General features: G+C 36.9%; 2 protein-coding genes across 3 annotated transcripts; both read left to right on the top strand.

Moving 5' to 3' along the window:
* The first annotated feature begins 1,391 nt into the window (after positions 1 to 1,391).
* Positions 1,392 to 9,468, top strand: LOC140799707 (polyadenylate-binding protein-interacting protein 7-like). The gene is made up of 6 exons (XM_073154148.1): positions 1,392 to 1,795; positions 2,311 to 3,146; positions 3,726 to 4,131; positions 4,249 to 4,319; positions 7,730 to 7,854; positions 8,875 to 9,468. The coding sequence occupies exons 2-6, from the start codon at positions 2,394 to 2,396 to the stop codon at positions 9,170 to 9,172; spliced, it is 1,653 nt and encodes a 550-aa protein (XP_073010249.1). The 5' UTR covers positions 1,392 to 1,795; positions 2,311 to 2,393; the 3' UTR covers positions 9,173 to 9,468.
* Positions 9,469 to 11,048: 1,580 nt separating this feature from the next.
* On the top strand, positions 11,049 to 20,565 carry LOC140799739 (uncharacterized). 2 transcript variants are annotated; one of them, XM_073154198.1, is made up of 8 exons: positions 11,049 to 11,350; positions 11,486 to 11,844; positions 12,861 to 13,058; positions 13,194 to 13,466; positions 13,844 to 13,946; positions 15,549 to 15,667; positions 19,056 to 19,232; positions 19,539 to 20,565. In XM_073154198.1, the coding sequence occupies exons 2-8, from the start codon at positions 11,539 to 11,541 to the stop codon at positions 20,346 to 20,348; spliced, it is 1,986 nt and encodes a 661-aa protein (XP_073010299.1). In that variant the 5' UTR covers positions 11,049 to 11,350; positions 11,486 to 11,538; the 3' UTR covers positions 20,349 to 20,565. The 2 variants fall into 2 exon arrangements, with proteins under 2 accessions (XP_073010299.1, XP_073010298.1); XM_073154197.1 differs by having other exon boundaries at positions 11,049 to 11,336.
* Positions 20,566 to 20,867: the final 302 nt, after the last annotated feature.

The following is a 20,867-nucleotide window of genomic DNA, read 5'->3' on the forward strand; positions in this document are numbered from 1 at the left end:
TGAGCTTAATTGAGCCCGAGCAAAGCTCAGGCTTGATTAGAGGATGAGGCGGTGGCGGCGTGGGTGGTGGCAACATAGACGGTGGCTTGCCGAAGGAGTCGGAGACGGATGGAGAAGAAGGTGACGACGAGGAGATGATGAATGAAGGAGGAGGAGAAAGCTGACGGAGGAGGAGGAGGTTGATGGAGTGGAAGGCGTGGCGCCGTGGTGGCGGCTTGCCGTCGTTGCCTATTATGAGGGTGAGGGTGAGAGTGAGGGTGAGGGTGAGGATGGGGTGGGTGAGGGAATTGAGGATGGGGAAGGTGAAGTGATGGATGAGAGTGGGGTAGGTGAGGGTGATGAATATTAAATCTGTTATGGGTGAGGATGGGTTAGTGAGGGACACGTGACAATATTTCTTTATGCCACGTGTACTTAGTTATAGTTAGTTATGCTACCAGCTCGCTCAGGCTCGGCTCGATATTAATTTCGAGCCTATTATGATGGCTCGGGCTCAGCTCAGCTCTGATCGAGCTGAGCCAGACTCGAGCTTCACCCGAGCCGAGCCCGAGCTGCTCGTCAAGCCTGACAGCCCTAGATATAAATGATAATAAAAGTAAAATGTACTGTGTTTTTGATAAAATTCCCTAAAATTAACAACCATAATTATTTTGATTTGTGTGACATGGGCTTGAATTGGGCCATCCTAGGCCCAGACCCAACATATATAACCTATGCAACTTTATTACTGTGTATAGGATCAAAGAAAATAAAATAATAACTTGTACTTATGGATATATGGGCAATATTAGAAGCTTAAAGCAGTTTAATTTCAACCAAGTAAATTGGAACTCTAGCTTTCCTACAGTTCCAAATATTTGTTTAAATTTTTTTGAAAGGTTTCAGTATACAATTCATTCAGATTCTTTACACGAATTAAAACTATCTCAAAATCTTAATAATTTTTTTCCTACTTAATGAAAAGATACTGTTTAGTATGACTATAGTTTGCATAGAGGTTTGAGTTAATATTTAATAAATTTTTCTTTGAAGTGTTAAGTATCATAATTAGGCTGCATGCAGGCTCATAATTATAAAAAGAAATATATCATTAAGAAAAGTCAAGTGAAATATTTCATTTATAAAAACGAGCTAGGATTTGGTTGACGTATACGTGTAGAATAAGAGCTTAATTTATTAACTTAAAAAATAATTCATTTAACTTTGACTTTGAATTAAAATATGAATTATTTATTTTTATCTTTTTACGTGGGGAATATTCCTCTTATGATAATAGATTTCTTTAAATTTACTTCGGAACTTTCTAGAGAAAGGCGACCAATATTCTAAGGACATAGAGGTAATTTCCGTAAATCATACGGTCATTGCTCGTCCCACCGTATCCAAAACTCGTCCTAAATTCCCACTGGCTTTGGGGGTCAACAGATCACCCGAGAAGAGACAAACGGAGAGGGGGAGAGAGAGAGAGAGAGAGAGAGAGAGAGAGAGAGAGAGACCCAAGAAGCAAGTAGAAATCCAGAGGAAGGCGAAAGGTTGGGGTTTTATCTTCGTATGAGACCACTCCTTTTCTGTGGTGGTATTCGTGACAGCGAAGGTGAAGTTAGGGTTTCATCTCCCCTTGTTAGTGATAAGCAGCGAGTCGAAGAGGCGCAGCGAAATCGCTCACAATAGCAGTAGAAAAAGCAGAGACTGAGACGGAAGCGGCCCGAATTCGTCGAATTGTTTCTTTTACTCGGGGCCTTCTTGCCTATGGATCGGTTTCCTTCGATCTATGCTGTAATAGATCGGCAGAAAGGTTAGGAAGTCCTCAGACTTGATTTCGTTCTTTTATCGATTTGTGTGAGTTGTATTATGTAGATCTGTTTATGTTGTTGAAACCTTGAATTATTTCGTTGGGTATTTTGTTTAGATTCTCTAGCTCTGATGCTTCTTTTGTTCTGTAAGTATTCCAAAGGTTCCTTCTTCTTCTTTTTAGATGTGAATCCTTGAATCTTAAAGTGTGACTGTTTAAGGTTCTAATAGTTGGACGAGAGAAAAATCTTTTTTTTTTTGGGTTCCCTCGTGATTATCTTGTACTAAATCTCCCATCTTGTTAACTTGTATTCTTAAGTTATCTACATATATAAAGTTGGCCTACAGTTAAAGCTGTTCTTGGTTCTTCTAGGACTGTAGGGAATCCAGGAGGTTTCTGATGGTTATTCTTGCTCAACTAACTACAGTTTTCTGTCACTATCTATATTATATATTTTTAATATGCATGTTTTCACTTGGATTGTTTTGTTGATCATTGTTTTCCAATTTAATTTGCAGGGCTGGGATAGATCCTAAAAGGAAATTCCTTTCTCGTTGAGGGTTTTTATATATAACATCGCTTAACTGTATTTAAAATAAAGATGAGTTTGTACATTAAAGGTTCCCCAAACAACAATGATTCGAGTCTGCATTCAGAAAATAAGGTTACAAAGTTAAATCCAAATGCAGCAGCATTTGTTCCTTTAACTCAATCTACTGTTGGAAACCTCATGGATGCACATGCTACCAGTTCAAGTATCCTTGGGTCTTCAGCAAACAAAACCCTAGATAGGTCGGATTCATCAAAATCTGACAATTCAGATGATGAAGCACGCCAGTTTTGGCGTAACCAACTACCAGATGATATTACTCCTGACTTTACGATCATGGAGAAAGATGAGCAACCATCTAGACTACTATCACTTGCTGGTTTGTCATTGCATGATGGTGTGGAAGCTTCCCGGTTTTCTGAAACAGCTGTCAGCAGGTTGTCTAGCACATGTCAGGATGTATTTCCACAAGGTACTGATGGTCTAATCTCCAGTGAAAGAATGGGATATACTGGTTCAAGGTACTGTGGAAATAACTCACAAGCTGCTTTTCTGAATATGGTGGATCAACAATTATTTGACAATCTGCTTTCTGGAAATGAGGGAAACAATTATAACGGTCACTACAATGCTGGCTTTTTGGAGAACTCCTCTACCCCTAGTGAGTATTGTGATGATGTTGTTGACCCGCTGGACTATCTGGTATCACAGTTCCCTGGTTTTTCTTCCAAGAGTCTTGCAGATATATACTATGCGAATGGCTGTGACCTCACCTGGACCATCGAAATACTCACTCAACTTGAGGTAATTTGACTAATTTCCAAATCTGGTATATACAGCTAGACTGCAGGTCAACTATGCCGCAGTGGTTTTGTGAGAAAATGATCTCTATTAAAGAAAAGAAATTATCATATTTCTTTTGAGTGACCTTTAAAGTTTAAAGTTCGCACTTCCTCTAGTATGTTGAGAATTTGTAAATTTTCTATTATTTATTCTATTCAAGGAACTTATTCTTTTCAATTAAGTATTGTTTAATGCTTAAGGATTCGAATCATGTAGAGGCGCCCAATTAATTGCAACAAAAGACTGTTGTTTATAAATTGTAATTAGTTAAAGGTTGATGCCTGATTTGTAATGTCACAAGTATCTTCTCTAGTTTTCAGGATCTTTCTTGACTATGAGTTTTGTCTTGCAGCTGTTTTCGTCAATAATATTGGTGCTTGTTTTCATGATGATAGCATTGCCACTTCATGAATCATGATATTGCGAGTTTGCTATGCACTTCATATATTCACATAACTTTTTTTATCACTGTGCATTTTTTTCCTTACATTATGTGACAGTAGACACTTTCGCTTGACATGGTTGTATTTTCTATTGCAGATGCAAGTTGACGGTAGTTTCAATCAGAACTTGAACTCAAGCAATACTGCTCCGAGCTTTAGTGCGGGGGACTTCCCTGCACTTCCCATGGCAGAGGCTCAAAGTGGGTTCCCAAAATACAAGACACAAGATGTTCAAGGGTCTTATAATGGATACAAATCTTCCATCATTTCTACTGGAACTACTGATTATGTTTCAGCTGTCCGTAAGCTTGCTTCCCAGGACATTAGTAGTCGGAAAACCGAGAAGAGGGGTACCGAAGATGGTCGTGTTGGTTCAACTAAAGTTTCACACAATTTAACTAGACAATACAGTACTACTAGCAAAGTTGCTCTTGGAAATAAGTTGCAAAGTTCTGGCAATCTTCGGACAGCTCCCATTTGGCTTGAGACTGGTGAAACAGTGGGTAATACTCTTGTATAAATTTTTAATCTCTCTAGAAGCTTTTAAATTTTCTTTCTAATTTTTCGGTCTAGGAACTGCTTTTTTCTTTATAAAATGTTTTTTTTTTTGTATTTGACAGCAAATATTTATTCGGAATCAAGGGGAGAAGCTCGTGATTTGGCGCGCATTCGAAATGCATGCTTTGAACAAGTAAGCATTTAGCGAGGACATGTGCTTATATGCATACATATACAACATGCATGCACAAACACACACACACACACATACATATATAAATATTTATCCTGCGAACATGAGCTTACATGTGTACATATGAATTATGATCATATTGGACGTTCAAATGGGCGCATGTCGGTTTTTTTACATTAAGTGTTTTGAAAAAGGGAATTTGCTATCACCTTGGTGGGGGCAGCATGTCGGTTGCCTTGCAAATAGTGTATACGACTATAGTTTGTTAGTCCGACTGCCTTGGAGAGGTTAGCGGAGTGCAATGTTGCTTTGTGGACCATGGCAAGCGATGGTGGACTAGGCCTACCATTAGCTCTACCTAGTTTAGTTAAAAATAAAATCCTCACTTTCTCTATCGATTCTTAAATCCTCTCGAGCTCTCTCTTGACCTTTCTTCAATGGTGATTGGTGAGTGACGACGGATGACAGCATGGCAGATGGTGAAGGTAAGCTCCCTTTTTCAATCTCAGTTTTTCTCACTCGGTCACTCCCATTCTCTCTCATCTCGCCATCCCTACTAGCAGCTACTGTCTTTTCACCATATTCCATAGTCCTACTTCCTTTCTCACTCTCACCCTCTCATCGGCTCCCACCCTATCATCAGAGTTATTATTGGTTCTAATAGTTATTGCTATCTCTCACTGTTGAATGGTTCGTCGTGCCCATCCCCCCACCCCCTAATTCTATCCAAGAGTTATTTTCATCATCTAATAATCTGTCATCCACTTCTCTGATCTATGAAGTTAAGGAGTTTTTATAAAAAAATATGATTTAAATCAATCAGCTGATCATTTTTTACATTACTCTGAAATTTTTCTCCGTCCATTTCACACTATAATTGCAGAACACTAACTTCTCCAATCTCTCCATTAGTAATTGATTATGTGTTTTGGTGTGGATTAAAGTGAAAGTAGTTTAATTTCTTTCACATATTGATGAAGACAATTTGACTTAACATAAGTTTTAAAACTATTGCTTTCATACTCCCTTTCTCCATGCATGTGAATTAATCTGAATCGTTGAAAGCTACCACCATTGTTTCTTCTTATATCATACGCCTACTTGTATGTATTTATTGTCCTTATTTGCCTCTCCTTATTATTTTCTCCACTTTGTTCGTTGCTATCATTATTGACGTCTTCTCCTTCAGGGTTATTCATATTTCTTGATGAATTGTTGACTCTTTTTGTTGTGCAGATTGTTTTTTTTTTTTTTTCTATTAGATGAGCTAGTATTTGCTTTTAGACCTCCAAAGCCACTTGAGGGCAAAATGCTATATTTTCTTATCTTCCAATCGAAATTTCTTTCATATGGTTAACTCCGCTACACATTTGCAGTTGACACATTTTTTATTTTACCGAATAGTATTGCCTTGTTGTCATCCAATGTTGGTATTATATGGGTTCTCTTTTAGAGTCCTTTTAATTTAAACCAAATCTAAATAGAGATCAAATTTATAACATAATTAAGAAAATAAAAGATAAAATAATTAAAAAAATTTAAAAATGAAACCATCTCTCTTATCCTCAGCTCCTCCCTCTCTGTTATTGTCGCAGAATACTCTCTCTTTCTAGCCTTTACATCACTCTTAAATAAGTAAAAACATGAAACTCCCTCTCTCTAACAGCTCCCTCTCTTGCGCTCTCCCTTGCTTTGTTACTGCCTCAGAATTAAGAGAGGTGAGAACTTCCTCTCTCTCTCTCTATCTTTTCTTTTCTCCCACTATTACTGCAGAAAAATTGCTGCAGCCTTCTCTTTCTCTGCACTCTCTTCTCTCCCTCTCTCCATCTCTGTTACTGCAGCAACAAAAGAGAAAGAGAGAGAGTGAGAGAAAGAGAGCGAGGAAGAGAGTGGATGAAAGAAAGGCAGAGGAAAAGAGAGTAGGGAGCGGCTGAGAGAGAGAAAGAGAAGGTGGGGAGTTGGAGAGACAAGAAAGGAAAGAAAACAAAAAACACAAAAAATATTTACCCGAGGTCGCTGAAATTCGAGGTTACTAAATCTTGGTCGGAGGAGCTCACTGAATGTTGAATGGTCGGATCTTGCATCGGGTGGCCACCAGAGTTGATGGGTGAGAACGAGTGAGAGAGAGAATAGGCTTGGAGATATCAAATAAATGATGTTCGTAGGTCGGATTCTGGTTAGATCTGACCCATATCGGTCAGTATTGACCGAATTGACCCGATATGGATTGGTTGTCAGCCAATTCCACGCCGAAACCAATCACTATAGTGGTATATAACTGTATATGTTTTCAGCATTGGATGGTGAAAAGGAAAAGTTTCTTGTGGCCTCTTATGTTAGAATTTCATGTAGCTGTGAGTCTGATAAACCCAACTCTTGTCTGATTTTCTTTTCCTTTCTCACTCTCTGTAATTTGATACTAGCTTCTCTAAATGTAAACTGATAATATTAATGCTTGGAATCTTAATTCTTAAGTGGGTTATTGCCTTTTAAGAAAAGAAATGGTGATTTCTGATGACTTCAGAAATGCTATATACAATTGGTCTGGGAATGCATATTCTTGGCATAACATATTATGCTGCATGACTTGTTCTACTCTGTAGCATATGGTCATAGATGACGATTTGAACAATTGGAAAAAAAAAATTGTGTTATTATGGAAGTAGCTACTTACAGGGATCCCCTAATATAAGCAAATTGATACAACAGTAGTTTGTCATGTTTGATGCATAGCATGAAGATGCAGTATTTCCTACCAATTATTGGTAGCTTCTTTTGTTGTTGAAATTTGCCAATCTAGAGTAGGTTTGGAAATAAAGTTTCAAGATGTTTCTAAGATATACGGCACTATTGTAATGGTTAATCAGGGCAAATAGTGGCTATACCAACTACTCATAAATATGGAAATTTGTACTTCTACATTTTAATCAGATGATCAACCTATCCATACAAACTGTGGTGAACATTTTTAAGTTAGAACTCCTTCAATGAGGATTCAAATCATAATATATGTTTTATTGCAAAAGAGAACTATGATTGTCATTGAGGCCCTGACATGTCTTCTTTTTACCTTATTCTTGTGTACGATGAATTATACATTAGTCAAGCTTCTGCTGCGTATATACATGTGAGGAAATTTGGATTTGGTTAAGCATGATAGAAAGTGAGGCTGTTAAGTTTACATTACGAACATAATCTAGCGGCACCAGGCTCTACTGTTAGGGGTTCAAAGTAAATAAGCTCTTCATGACTGTTCCAAGTGGAAGAATTTATCTGGAGTTTCCACTTTGTGTTAATCAAGATAATTTTGCTAACAGCCTAACATAGTTGTTAGGCTGGTTAAATTTCCACCTAATTGAGGTCTTCTTATATTATGTTGGTAAAGAAACTCATAATATGATTCTTGGCAGGCAAGGCAGGCCTATCTTATTGGAAACAAAGCTCTAGCAAAGGAACTAAGTGTAAAAGGGCAGGTATACAACATGCAAATGAAAGCAGCTCATGGGAAAGCAAGGGAAACAATATATCGGCAGAGGTTCATTCTTAACTGTTAATTTGCAGCATCTGTCAGCTTTCTTTCTTGTCTTCTTATTTTGTGAAATCTTAATATCGAAGTTACACAGGCAACTGCCTCTCTTTTGTCAAAGAAGAACAGAGAAGTCTCAAGAAACTGCAGCCAGCTTGTTGCAATTTACATTTGCATTGCCATTTTGTGCTTAACAAGCGAGCTAGTAGAAATTAGGTTTATTCCTTTAGGCCCATGGCCATCACTGCCATAATTTTGATACATAACAAGCATACATGCATTATCAATAAGTTACTCCACTGAAAGGCTAGTGGCTTAAGAGAAATAAAGCATCGAAGTGCATGAGGTACTGTGTTCAGAAGTCCTGTAAGCCTGCCTGCAGCTCCAGTGCTGACAGATAATTTAGTAATCATGAGATAGTACTGAGTAAATGCTTGTTCGACTGCTAATTTGAGTCCTACATTGTAATCTAGGGTTCCTTGTAGTTTTTTGATTTACTATCATCACAATAATATAACTTCAGGACTATGGAGCCTACCTTGCTTATAATAAAGGACTTTGCCACTTCATGTTTGCATTAGACGAGTCCATGCTATCAAAATTGTGATTGGTATCTGTTTAGTTGTTTGAAATTTGAGATATTCTCATGCATATTCTACGCTCATGCATCTTTTAGAAGTATGTGCCTGGTGATATCTACTGACGTTTCAACCAGTGCATATCTTTTTGTTGACTTATCATTACTGATTATGATATTTGAAAACTTTAGCAGAAGTGTGCCTTAAGAATCACAAATGGACTACTCTACTGAAGCTTCAACCAGTGCATATCTTTTTGTTGACTTATCATTACTGATTATGATATTTGAAAACTTTAGCAGAAGTGTGCCTTAAGAATCACAAATGGACTGTTGTGTGTTGCCATGGTTCACTGGATCAATCCTATCGAGACTATTTCTCTTGAGAATATGCACGTAGTTCTTAAATTTCTCTTTATGTTTGGTTTCTTGCCTCGGTATTTGTTTTGCAGGAACCCTGTTGCTTCTGAATTCCAGGGATATGGCCAAGAGCAAGATCGTCTAATTGACTTGCACGGTCTTCATGTAACTGAAGCAATCCATATTCTAAAACATGAACTAGGCATTCTGAGGCGCACTGCAAGGTCTGCTGGCCAACGACTTCAGGTCATGATATGTGTCGGGACAGGGCACCATACTAAAGGTTCACGGACTCCTGCAAGGTTGCCAGTTGCTGTTGAGCAGTTCCTTTTGGAAGAGGGCCTTCGTTACACCCAGCCTCAACCCGGTCTTCTCCAGGTTGTCATATAATAACACTGTCAAAGTATAAGATATGAGAAAAGGGAGCAACATAAAAAAGAAGGTAGGATAAGCACAGCAATTCTTGTATGTGAATATTGAAGGAAGAGAAAAAGAAGCAAAGTCTGGCTAAAGAGCAATGTAATATTATATGTAGGATCCAATTTCACATTTTATTTTCTTCTGGCAGATTATGATGGAACTTTCTTTCCTAAGGTCATTTTAAGGTAAATTATTTTAGGCTCACTCTGTAATGGCAAACACAAACTCGTATGTTATACGTATCTTTTGGGGGAATACTTGTTAAATTTTTTTTTCTTATCATTTTCACCAAGATCTGTCGGGTTCTAACTTTCGCAATTTAGATCATTCTCTGGTAGCTGATCCAGTTGAATTTGTTATTTATCAGGATAGTTTTTGGCTTTCCGTGTCTGCTGCTGCTTAGCTCTTATTTCAACAGTTCAATGATAGGATGGAATTATTCCAGTTACATTGATGCTGCTAGGTTTCAAACTCTGGAAATACACTTTTATCTTGTTCTTTTTCGGTTTTTTTTATCAGAAGTGGGGCATTTGTATATAATATAAGCTCTATATGAAGCTATTCTTAACACAGTTTCCTCATCTTGTAAGCAATAACGTTGGTCCTGCGGCTGATAACTTGTCTGATGCGTTTTGACGGTAAGACTTACAGCGAAACTTCTATATTCTTTTCCTCGGGAATATCAGAAAACTGGACTCAAAAGATGTCAATTGCCTGTGATTTTTTTTAATGCTATGGCCACAATCACTCTATAAACATATATTTTAATGCGGTATTATCTTATTTATTAACAGTGATAGTTATGGCATTATTTTATTCGTTAATAGTGATGGTTATAAGATGAGGAGAGAAGCTATTAATTGACAACTTACGTCATATCATCGTGAAATCTTTGAGGGGGTAGCATGAAAGAAAGGGGGATATTGTCGTTACGGTTTATATCGTGCCATTTTAGATATTTCAATCATTCGATGTGGGCCCTATTATTAAGAAGGGTCGAAGTAAGGGAGTTTTGTTTATTTCAAGTCTGCTTCTAAATTTTTTCAAAACGTTTAATTTATTTTAAAACTTAATTACGGTATATTAGTTGCAGTTGCAGTTGCATTGCAAAGTGGCTTGAGAAGAAATCATCAAATTGGCTCCATATAACTCTCCTCTATATTCCTTGTATTCAAGCGCGCAAATTGAACTGAGGCGAGCTGAGCTCAAAGTAAATATATGATAAAAATTAAATTTCATTCACTTCTTTTTTTAAATTTAAATAAATAAATTTATGACAATAATATACTTTTTAAACTTCTTAATTTTACTATTAATTTATTATTAATAATGTGTGGATTCTACCTAAATTTTAACTCAAATTTAATAAATATTTATATTTCCAACAACGATAACGATAATAAGGTGTTGGTAGAAAGGCGATGCCTACAATTGTCCAAGAGGTGACACATATCCCTGAGATGGCTACTGTGCTGTATATCAAGCCGATATGAATCTTAGGTTAAGATCTTGGGAGATCTTATCCTATCCTCTCTTCTATATCTCTTGTAGATGTCTCTTATAGTTCTTCTATCTTCGCTTGGACTAAGGGGAGATGCATATCCTATCCCTAAGACTTTTGAGCCGCTCATCCCTCGTTAAAACTCTCTTTTGCATCTCGGACTACAAACATCAAAAGTAGCGTGGTGCTAAATATAAAAAAATAAAAAGAATTTTTTATTTTTATTTTTTAAAATCACCACCTACATTGCATATTAATTATCTTCTCCCTGGGCAGCCGACATTTGTTCCTATTTATTGATCTCATAGACAAAAGGGAAACCCACCTGACCAAAGTATCAATTAATAAACAGTAGGACACATCGGTACTGAATCCGGTTCTTTTCCTGGTTGACCGTCAGTTATGGTCGGGTCCACTTAAACGCCTAACCCCGTGTCGAAGGTCGCATCTCTTTTCTTTACTCGTGAAAAAACGCGAGGAGAAAGAAAACAAGACGAGGAACCGCTTCCCGTAAACGGCAAACAAAGTGGGGGAAAGAACCAAGGTTTCCTTATAATTTATTAGATCAGGGAAGGAACGAAGACGAAGATCGAATAGGGACTCCTCTCAGTAAATTCCTCAAACAGGAGATAGGTAAGCGATATCAGGTACCCATGAATCCTCTGCTTATTATTCCATTAGGGTTTGGTCCCAACGAATTCTTTGAAAAGTCGATTGATTCCTTTGGAATTTGGAGATTAGGGCTTCTTGTTAATCGTGGCGAATCGAATTTTTTTTCTCAGGAAAAGAGAAGTTGGAGATTCTCCTAGGTCACGAATTGGATCTTGAAGACAATATGGCGACGGCGACGATGGCGACGGCCGCTGGTGCGGCGGCGCTGCTTTACTACACGCTGAATCGGAAGTTGCAGGCCGCGAGGTCTCAGGATGGTGAGGAGTACGAAAATGGCGGTGGGGATGGGTCGAGAGATACGCGGTCGGGGAGGAGTCGTGTGTCGCAGAGGCTGGTGCGTGCCCCGGCGACGTGGTTGGAGACTATATCGACGTTGTCGGAGACGTTGAGGTTTACTTACTCGGAGACTTTGGGCAAATGGCCTATAGGGGATCTGGCATTTGGGATCAGTTTTCTCCTAAAGAGGCAGGTATTGGCAGTAGAAGATTTCTATTCGTTATGCATGTGAATTGTTTTATGATATTTGAACTTGTAGATTAAGGACCAGCATGATTTTTTATTGTTAGCGTAATACTTTTAAATATACTATGTGACTATGATGATATGAAGTTTGACTGTAAGAATAAACACATTAATATGTAGGACCTAATTTTTAGTTGCACATTTTAGAATTGATAACACATGGAGAATAGTACTTCTGTGAGCTGAAGCTTCATGGATGTAGGATCTTTTAATGGACAACATATTAATTTACCTGATTATTCCTTGTGAATCAAGTATTGCTTATACAGTTTCATGCATTGCACACATGTAACCGGCATTTTACACATAAATCCAGGAATTGCTTATGTAGTTCATGCATTGCACATGCAAGAATCTGATATCTTATAACAGCAGATTGGTGGAGGACATGGGTAATTAATAATTATTATTTTGTTCTTACTCTATCTATCCACCATCTAGAGTAGTATATCCATTCAATACAATACATCCTCAATTCACACTGGTTATTCCATATATAACAACCAACATATTTTCTACTTGTACTTATGCATGCCTACATGGCGGTAATTACAGTTTTACGTGAATAAGCTTATACATATACATAATTCAAATAAATGAATTGCAAATAGTGTTATTCTTGAATTCCCTATCACTAAAAAAATGAGGCCTTAGCAATTTGAATTCTATGTGAAAGAAAATGTTGATTTTCTTTATCATAACAATCATACCATGTAGAGAATTCTCAAAAATACTTTTTTACATTTTGTGCCTTTGCTCCAAAGGAGCAGAAGTATTTAATTCTTCTTAAGATCTGGTGCGAAAGCCAAGTGTGTTACTTATCAACTTTTTTGTTTATGTGTGTCTCTTACATACTACAAGCTTCATACTTGATATCCTTTTGAAATCCTAATGGATGCTTGATAATGAGGGTTCCAAATTATGGTCTTAACTCTTAACTTCCTTGTTCTTCTAACCTTGCAGGGAAACTTACATGTAGCCAGTATATATGCTGGCAAGGATAGCATACAGCTTAAAGGAGACCCAATAGTTGCAGAACTAAAGAATCTTTTGAATTTGTTGACTCTATGTTGGCATTTTTCGAAAAAGCCGTTCCCTTTATTTTTGGAAGCAACTGGCTACTCCAAAGAAGATGTTCTTATTCAGGAACCTAAAGCAGGAGTGAGTAATAAGCTGTCCTGATTGTCAAAGTTTAAACATACTTTCTTAAGAGTTTCTGGATTTTTTTTTCTTAAATTTGGCCAGTAACTTTTCTTCACATCATATTGACATCTTGGTTTTTCTAAAATTCTGCAGATCTTAAAGCCAGCTTTTACCATTCTAATTGACCAAAGCACAAGAAGTATCTTGCTATTAATTAGGGGAACTCATAGCATCAGAGATACCTTGACGGCTGCAACTGGTGCAGTAGTACCATTTCACCATACTGTTATATCTGAGGGTGGTGTTAGTGATTTAGTTCTAGGCTATGCACACTATGGTATGGTTGCAGCTGCTCGGTGGATTGCAAAGCTTGCAACTCCTTGTCTTACAAGAGCATTACATGAATATCCCGATTACAAGATAAAAGTGAGTCATAATGTCATACTTTATAATTTTGTCATAATTGCAATGGTTCTCTATTTTTCACTTCATCTTTCCTGTGGTTTAAAAAGACACCTTGCAGTTTGGTATTTCAGCACATGAGTCATCAATCAGGTTATTGGTGTTGTAGTTACATGGCAATGCGTTTTTAATTTTGGTGTATTTCATGCACCAACCATGTGAAGTGGCATTTCTGCTATCTATTAATCATTAGCTACTTCTGCTGTCACTTTCATGCAGTATTTTGTTGCTTGAATTTCACTTAAGAACTAATAGACTCAGAGACATTGATATATTAATGCTCAATATTTTGGAGTTTAAAACAACTGTTGATTTTCTCTTATCAAAATTTTGCTGTTTAGATTGTGGGACACTCACTTGGTGGAGGCACAGCAGCCCTTTTAACTTATATTTTGCGGGAGCAGCAGGAGTTTGCCACCACTAGTTGTGTAACATTTGCTCCAGGTTTGTTACTTTTTATATTCTTTTTGGTCAGCATGCTTTATATGAGTATTCTCTAGAACTCCATGATAATTATCAAATTATGTCATTCTTGTCCTGGCAGAATGAGATAGTCAAAACTCTAATATATGTGGCTACAAGATTCAGGTTATTAGTCATATTTCTTGAGCTCACACTGTAATGGTGGATACATCTAAGTTCACTTTATTCAACATTGAACAGTTTTTGGCAGGATATTGACACCTTAGCTCTGGAATAGACAATATTATGTTGCCTGAAAGATAATGGTAATTCCATTATGGCAGATTGTATGGATTTTCATCTTCACATGAATTATTTCATTATATTCTACTTCCTGTTGAATTGGAATAATTGTATGAGAAAATTCCTTGTTGTTTATCCCATAATATTGAAAAAGATGTCACTTTTATTGGCTTTGAAATATAATTCAGCATCTAACATCGGGATTGGCCGAAACGGGCTCTCCCTCTCTCTTATCTCTAATTTTTTTCATTTCTTCTCTCTCCATTGCCCCATCTCTTTCATTTCTATTTACTCTCTCTCTAGCCTCCCTCTCTTTTCTTCCTTTCTTTCCTCCGATCTCTTCCCTCTCTCTCTCTCTCTCTCTCTCTCTCTCTCTCTCTCTCTCTCTCTCTCTCTCTCTTAATCCATGTTACTGCAGCAGAAGAGATGAGAAGAGAGTGGAGAGTGAGAGAGAGGGAGGAAGAGAGAAAGAGAAGGGAGAGAGAAGAAATGAAAAAAAAAATCAGAAAAATAAAATTTGCCTTCTGGTAATAAAAGAGGAATAAAAAAGCAAGGGAAAAATAGATTTTTTTTTGCCTTGGCAGTAATAGAGAGGGAAGAAAGGTGAGAGACGGTAAGTTAATGCATTTTTTAGTTTTTAGGCTTTATATATGAGAATTATGACTTTCTTATCATTTTTCTAAAATTTTAGAAAATTTATGCATTTTAAAATAATTTTTTGAATTTTACGTAATTAAAAAATAGTCTGATTCAATATGGTGGTCGATACAGCCGATACGTATTATTTTTAAGGATGGCTAATCTCGATCTAGATACCGAATTTTGAAACCTTGCTAATATTTATGAGTTTAAGGAAAAGCAAGGGTTTAAATTTTCTATTATCGCATTTGTATCTTATTCTAGTAATATTATTATGGTTTATGCATATTTATCATTCATGATAATTCTATACATGTTTACTGAATTGTTGATCATAATAAAAGTGCATGAACCGATGGTTTTGCAACCTTGTACCCTCATATCTTTTCCCTTCTGTACAAAGGCTTGTAGTTTTTGAAATTTGAAAGAGTAAGGCATTCCTAGGAAATAATAGGAAATCTAAGCAATGCCAACCAACAAAGCTCCATTGTGAATTGTATTTACTTTCAATTTTAACAAGTTATGAAACTAATATATTCTATTAGGACCAACCAGTTCTGCCAGTTTAGGAGAAAAAGAATCTAGAGAGATTACAGAATTTTCATTAACATTAGTACTGTATGGTAGTCTGGCAGTAGTCCACTATCTGAATTTTACATTTCATAGGATAATGTTTATTGATGATCCTTATTGCACTTTCAGCTGCTTGTATGACATGGGAGTTGGCAGAATCAGGCATGCAGTTTATTACTTCAGTTATTAATGGAGCTGATTTGGTGCCTACATTTTCAGCTGCTTCCGTAGATGATCTGCGTTCTGAGGTTGTACTTGAATCATATGTTTGTCTTTTACATTTCATAGGAAGTTGTTCTTTTCTGTGAGACATTGGGTCTGAAATCTTTCATTGACAAGTCTTTGATCTCATCTTAATTTTACTTGTGAAATAAGTAGTAAGCAATGCTTAGTGTTTTTTGAATCAAGTGTTGCAGATTGTTATGCTAGTTTTATCATATGAATTACCTGTAATTCTATATTCCTTGCAGATTTTATTGTGCTTGAATATCTTTTTATTGCTTGGTACAACTTTTAAGAGGTTGTGACATAATATCCTATCCTGTCCTAGAAGACTTCTGATGATGCTTATCTAGCACCTTGTAATTTGTCATGCTCAAGATCATAATTATAAATAAGTTGTTTGTCATAGATTGAAATTATTTTGTTGTGTCCATGTATTGAGTACTTGCCACATATGAGCAACAATCTTTTGTGCATGCATTTCTTGGTTGGTCGAAGAACTTCAAGCTTGACACCTCTGGTAGAAGTTTTAACCTACTATATCTGTTGTTTCGGATAGACAAGCTAATATAAGTTACAAACTCATGTTATTAGTAGAAACCTGAGTAATTGTTACTAGGATTGGATCTTAAACATGTAAATGGTTCTATTATCTTATATAATAATGCCATTAGGGAAGGCGAGTCTTTCAGTTATGTGCATGATATGATTGTTAATTGTAAGAAAGTGAAAACATACTAGTGTAAGAATAAGGAAGCGAGGTAAATAAAATATTCTAATAACATCTGGCTGTGTCATAGCTAGAGTTCCATACGTTAATGATCATATCAAGGGACCATAGCTAAAGTCCCATACTATAATGGTTACATCAAGGGACCAATTACTAGAGGCACTTTGAGTTAAGATAAAAATTATTCTATACATTATGATGACTAGTGTGAGAATCTGCATAAAAAATCTCAGTTTTTTTCACATACTAATTAATCTTTGCGGCACATGGTTAAATAAAACTTGATGTTAGTGAACAATTCCTGGAAGTCCATGGCTTCTAGTTGTGCAAGTATATTAAGCATAAGAAACTAAAATTATTTGCTCGTGCTGCTAGTTTGTATTGTTCTTACAGAATTCAGCTAGATTCATAATTGACTGAATCGGATCCTTCCTACATGTAGAATGGAGTCTAGCCAAACATGATTTCAATAGAGAAGTAAGGGTGGATGGGCTCAGATTCCTGATTGATTAAATGTTAGTGGAAGTATCCTAGTTGAAGAAGGATTAGGGGAATGTTGAGATGTGGCCTCAAATACCATATAGATGCCAGGGACTAGAGTAGGTTATAATGCCGAAGTGCTATCGACACAATGGATCTAGTTCTTTCTGAAAAGATTTGTCATATATTTTGCATGCGGATAAGCATGACAATCTTTGATGAAGTGATTTAATGGTACTCTCCCGGATTAGTCATGGTAATGGTGGTTGGTGATGGCAGATAATGGTTTAGCCAAGTGTAAGACATTCATCCATTTATGAGAGGCACTTCTGATTCCAAGTTGAGTTGGAGGTGCAATCAAGGGCAAACTATAGGATGATGGCAATGTACTATCATAAAAGTCGGTGTTTTGAAAGGCGCTAGGCGGCCACCTTGATGGGGTGGAGCACCGGTCGCCTCTCATAGTGGCAATGTGGCGGTGTAATGGCGTTTGAGCTGACTTGGCGTCCTTGGCAGGTTGAGTAGCTCGCTTTGATAAAATAAATAGGTCTAATCAGGCTAGCGGGTCAAGCTAGGTAGGTCGGGTGTGGGTAATATGTTTGATAACTAACCTTTAAAAAAATTCTCAATCCTCCATTTGTTCCTCTTCCCATGATTTAAGCTCTAACCCAAGCTCCTCTCTTGATCGACGGCAAGTGGCGGCGAAGCAGCAATTGCATGAAGAAGATGGGCACGATTTTCTCTCACAATCTCACTCGCTCTCTTTTCACATCCCAACCGGTGGCCACCGGCCTTTGACTTTCTCTCTCTCTCATTATTTCACTCAATCTTCTCTCTCTTCATACTCCCACCAGTGAGGTTGAGAGAAGTGAAGTGGAAAATGGAAAATGAAGAAGAGGGGAAGGATACGAAAGCTCTCTTAGGTGGTTTTTCGTCAAGAGGAACCGAGGAAGAGTTGGACATGTAAGTTAAAAGAAAAATAGAGATGAGAGAGGGTGTTAGACTATCATTGGACTGAGTGGGTATGTCTCACTAGTGCAAGTATTATTTATTATTTTCTATATACTACATTACTATATATTAAAAATTTATATATTATATTGGTAATTTTTATATACTATATTAGTATACTATTGGTGTAGTCCACTGTTAAAATATTTATATATACTATATTAATAATTAGTATATATTCTATATTATATATGATTAATTTTTATTTTTATAAACTAAAAATACTAGATTGCCTTGTCACCCACCTTGTTGCCCGCCTTACGCCTTGGCGGCTAAGTGGTGGGTGGCCCGCCACCCGCAGCTGTCTTTCAAAATATTGATAAAAGTTGAAATAGATTGAAAGAAAGTTTTTATTTTGAAGAATATAATGTGCCAGTAGAATTTTATCATATTCATGATTTGTTAAACATGAGGAAGACAATGTAAATATACATAACCTCAAGTTTATCATGATCCTATGGAAAAATTGCTGCTCGTCTATTTATTTTTCATGATCCTATGAAAAATTGCTTCTTGTATATTTATTTTGAGCTGACAAAATGTTTGCATAATTTCATGGCAATATCTATTTGTTTCTGCATCATGTTCATCAATGTTTTCCATATATCTGCAATTAAAAGTGGGTCAATTTGTGTCCATGCACATTTTGAGCTAATTTGAGACTGAAGTTGATTCTCTTTGAGAGTAGTAGAAGAGGATTAGTCTCTCAACAAAGTAGTATAACAAATTTCTTTAGTCTTGATTTATCAAATGATTAGCCAGTCGAGATTCATTGCCTGCTATTATGTTATGTACAGAAACATGGACATGGTCTTCTTGACTCAAATTAGCATGGTGTAGTGATGCCAGCTTTTATATGTATCCTTTTTCTTTTTGACAACTTATGCACAAATTTGTTGTTATTTTGGAAAAACTATGAGTAGCAAGTTCTCAATGCTTCTTATGGGCTGAAACTATAATAGGATAATCATATTTAATTGGGGAGCTGCTAATAACCAATCAGGATTATTTGGTACAATGACATTTTGTGTCTTAATAATATATGTTAAGTTTGCAAATATTTTAGAGGATATTGATTAGACTCCTTTGAAGATCTTCTCACATAAACTTGATTTTTATCTTTCACTTGTATTCATTATTTCAATCAGTTGTGGATTTACACAATTTAAAACTTTTATTTTCACATTGAACAGGTGACAGCATCAGCCTGGCTAAATGATTTGCGAAATCAAATTGAGCACACAAGAATTTTAAGTACAGTTTATCGTTCTGCATCTGCCTTGGGTTCTCGACTTCCATCTATTGCCAATGCTAAAGCAAGAGTAGCTGGAGCTGGTGCAATCCTTCGTCCAGTCTCTACTGGAACACAGGTGTGCTCCATATACTTTGACCTATATATGTGTTTTCCTGCCGATATGTACAGTCATTTTGACATTTATGATGGATGAAAATCACTAGCTAAAAGATTTAGAAACAATATTGGTTATAGGTAAATGAAGTACCCGTGGCCATTTTTAACAAATTCTCAGGTTTGTTTATATTAGGACTTGGGGCATGGGAATACTCAAATAGTAGTCAAATTTGTGTTACCTTCTATAGTGGGGTGATATTATGAGCAAATTAGTTTTTCCCCTTCCATTACTGAGATTGATATCTTGTTTTTTTTTTCTCCTTAGGTTGTGATGAAAAGTGCGCGGAATGTGGCTCAAGCTGCATGGGCTAGGCCACCACTTAGGCTGTCATCATGGTCATGTATCGGGCCCCGCCAACGTAATAAGCCTTCTGTGTTGAGCATGACATTAGAAGAAGACAATAGAGAAGCATCTACCTCCACAACTGATACCGCTGACCCTCTTCTGACAATAAATGAAAATAGCATCATTGAAACCACCGATATCATTACTTCAGAAGGTGTAGGTTGGACTGCAGAGTGCTCTCGTTGTATAGAAGCATCTCATGCTGCTGAGATGGAGGATGATGAGGGTGGTAGTGATGGTGAGGATCTCATAGGTCATGGTAGAAGTGAGGACAGCATGACTGAGGTAGAGCTGTGGCAGCAACTTGAGAATGAATTATCCAGGCCAAGGGAAAGTGAAGATGCTGACACAGTGAAAGAAATAATTAAGGAGGAGAATGCTGCTATTGAGAAGGCTGAGAGCACATCAGCAGAAGTGATTACTGAAAATAAGGAAATGCATAGATTCTATCCCCCAGGAAAAGTCATGCACATTGTAACATTCCTCCCAGAGGAGATGAGAAATCAAGAAGATGCAATACCAGAACAGGATGATATGAAACAATCAGATCAAAAGATCGGAATCTTTTTGACACCAAGATCATTATATGGCAAGTTGAGGCTTTCTCAAATGATGATCAACGATCATTACATGCCAATTTACAGAAGAAATATTGAGCAGTTAATTAACGAGCTAGAGAAGAACATTTCTATGGACGGATGCCCCAGTGGCGAATCTCTTCATAGTTAATTATTTGTTTTAGTTGCCTAAGATTGACTCTGGCAATAGCTAAATCTATTGCAAGTTAATGGGATACAAGCAGTAGGTCCAAGTATTTGTACATCGTTGATGTATCCATGTCAGATCGGTGGCAGCTTTGATCCACTTCTTTCTTTAGGGTAAACTGTAAAATCTCAGTTCACACAGGGAATATTCAATTGATAATGAAGCAGGAATTGATTTTTCACTGCTTCCTACGGAGAACTGCATGCTGATACTGGAGTTAATTGCAAATACTCTTAGGTTATATACTGTTGTATTTGTACATTTCTGAATAACAGTGAATCTATTTAAAACTCAAGCTGGAGCAAGGGCCTTCAACCTGATCTCTGCTACAGCATGATTCTCTGCTGTTGCAGGAAAAACATTTTAGGGAAATTTTCACAAGCCTGCATTTTCATCATTATTCATTAACACATTCTGATGATTTTGTATTTTTTTTTAAAGAAATAATGGGCAAAGCCCAGCCACGAATTAAAGAGGGAGAAT

This window comes from Typha latifolia, chromosome 13 (genome assembly GCF_019914945.1).
Source record: "Typha latifolia isolate L0001 chromosome 13, TyphaL0001v2, whole genome shotgun sequence".
Lineage (NCBI taxonomy): Eukaryota > Viridiplantae > Streptophyta > Magnoliopsida > Poales > Typhaceae > Typha > Typha latifolia.

What these genes read in the sequence shown, in the direction of transcription:
- LOC140799707 (XM_073154148.1), top strand. Translation starts at nt 2,394, where the DNA reads ATGAGTTTGTACATTAAAGGTTCCCCAAACAACAATGATTCGAGTCTG. An exon ending in AAATACTCACTCAACTTGAG is followed by an intron (nt 3,147 to 3,725) that starts GTAATTTGACTA and finishes TTTCTATTGCAG; the next exon opens with ATGCAAGTTGACGGTAGTTT. An exon ending in GAAACAATATATCGGCAGAG is followed by an intron (nt 7,855 to 8,874) that starts GTTCATTCTTAA and finishes TTTGTTTTGCAG; the next exon opens with GAACCCTGTTGCTTCTGAAT.
- LOC140799739 (XM_073154198.1), top strand. Translation starts at nt 11,539, where the DNA reads ATGGCGACGGCGACGATGGCGACGGCCGCTGGTGCGGCGGCGCTGCTT. An exon ending in GTTTTCTCCTAAAGAGGCAG is followed by an intron (nt 11,845 to 12,860) that starts GTATTGGCAGTA and finishes CTAACCTTGCAG; the next exon opens with GGAAACTTACATGTAGCCAG. An exon ending in TTGTGTAACATTTGCTCCAG is followed by an intron (nt 13,947 to 15,548) that starts GTTTGTTACTTT and finishes TTGCACTTTCAG; the next exon opens with CTGCTTGTATGACATGGGAG.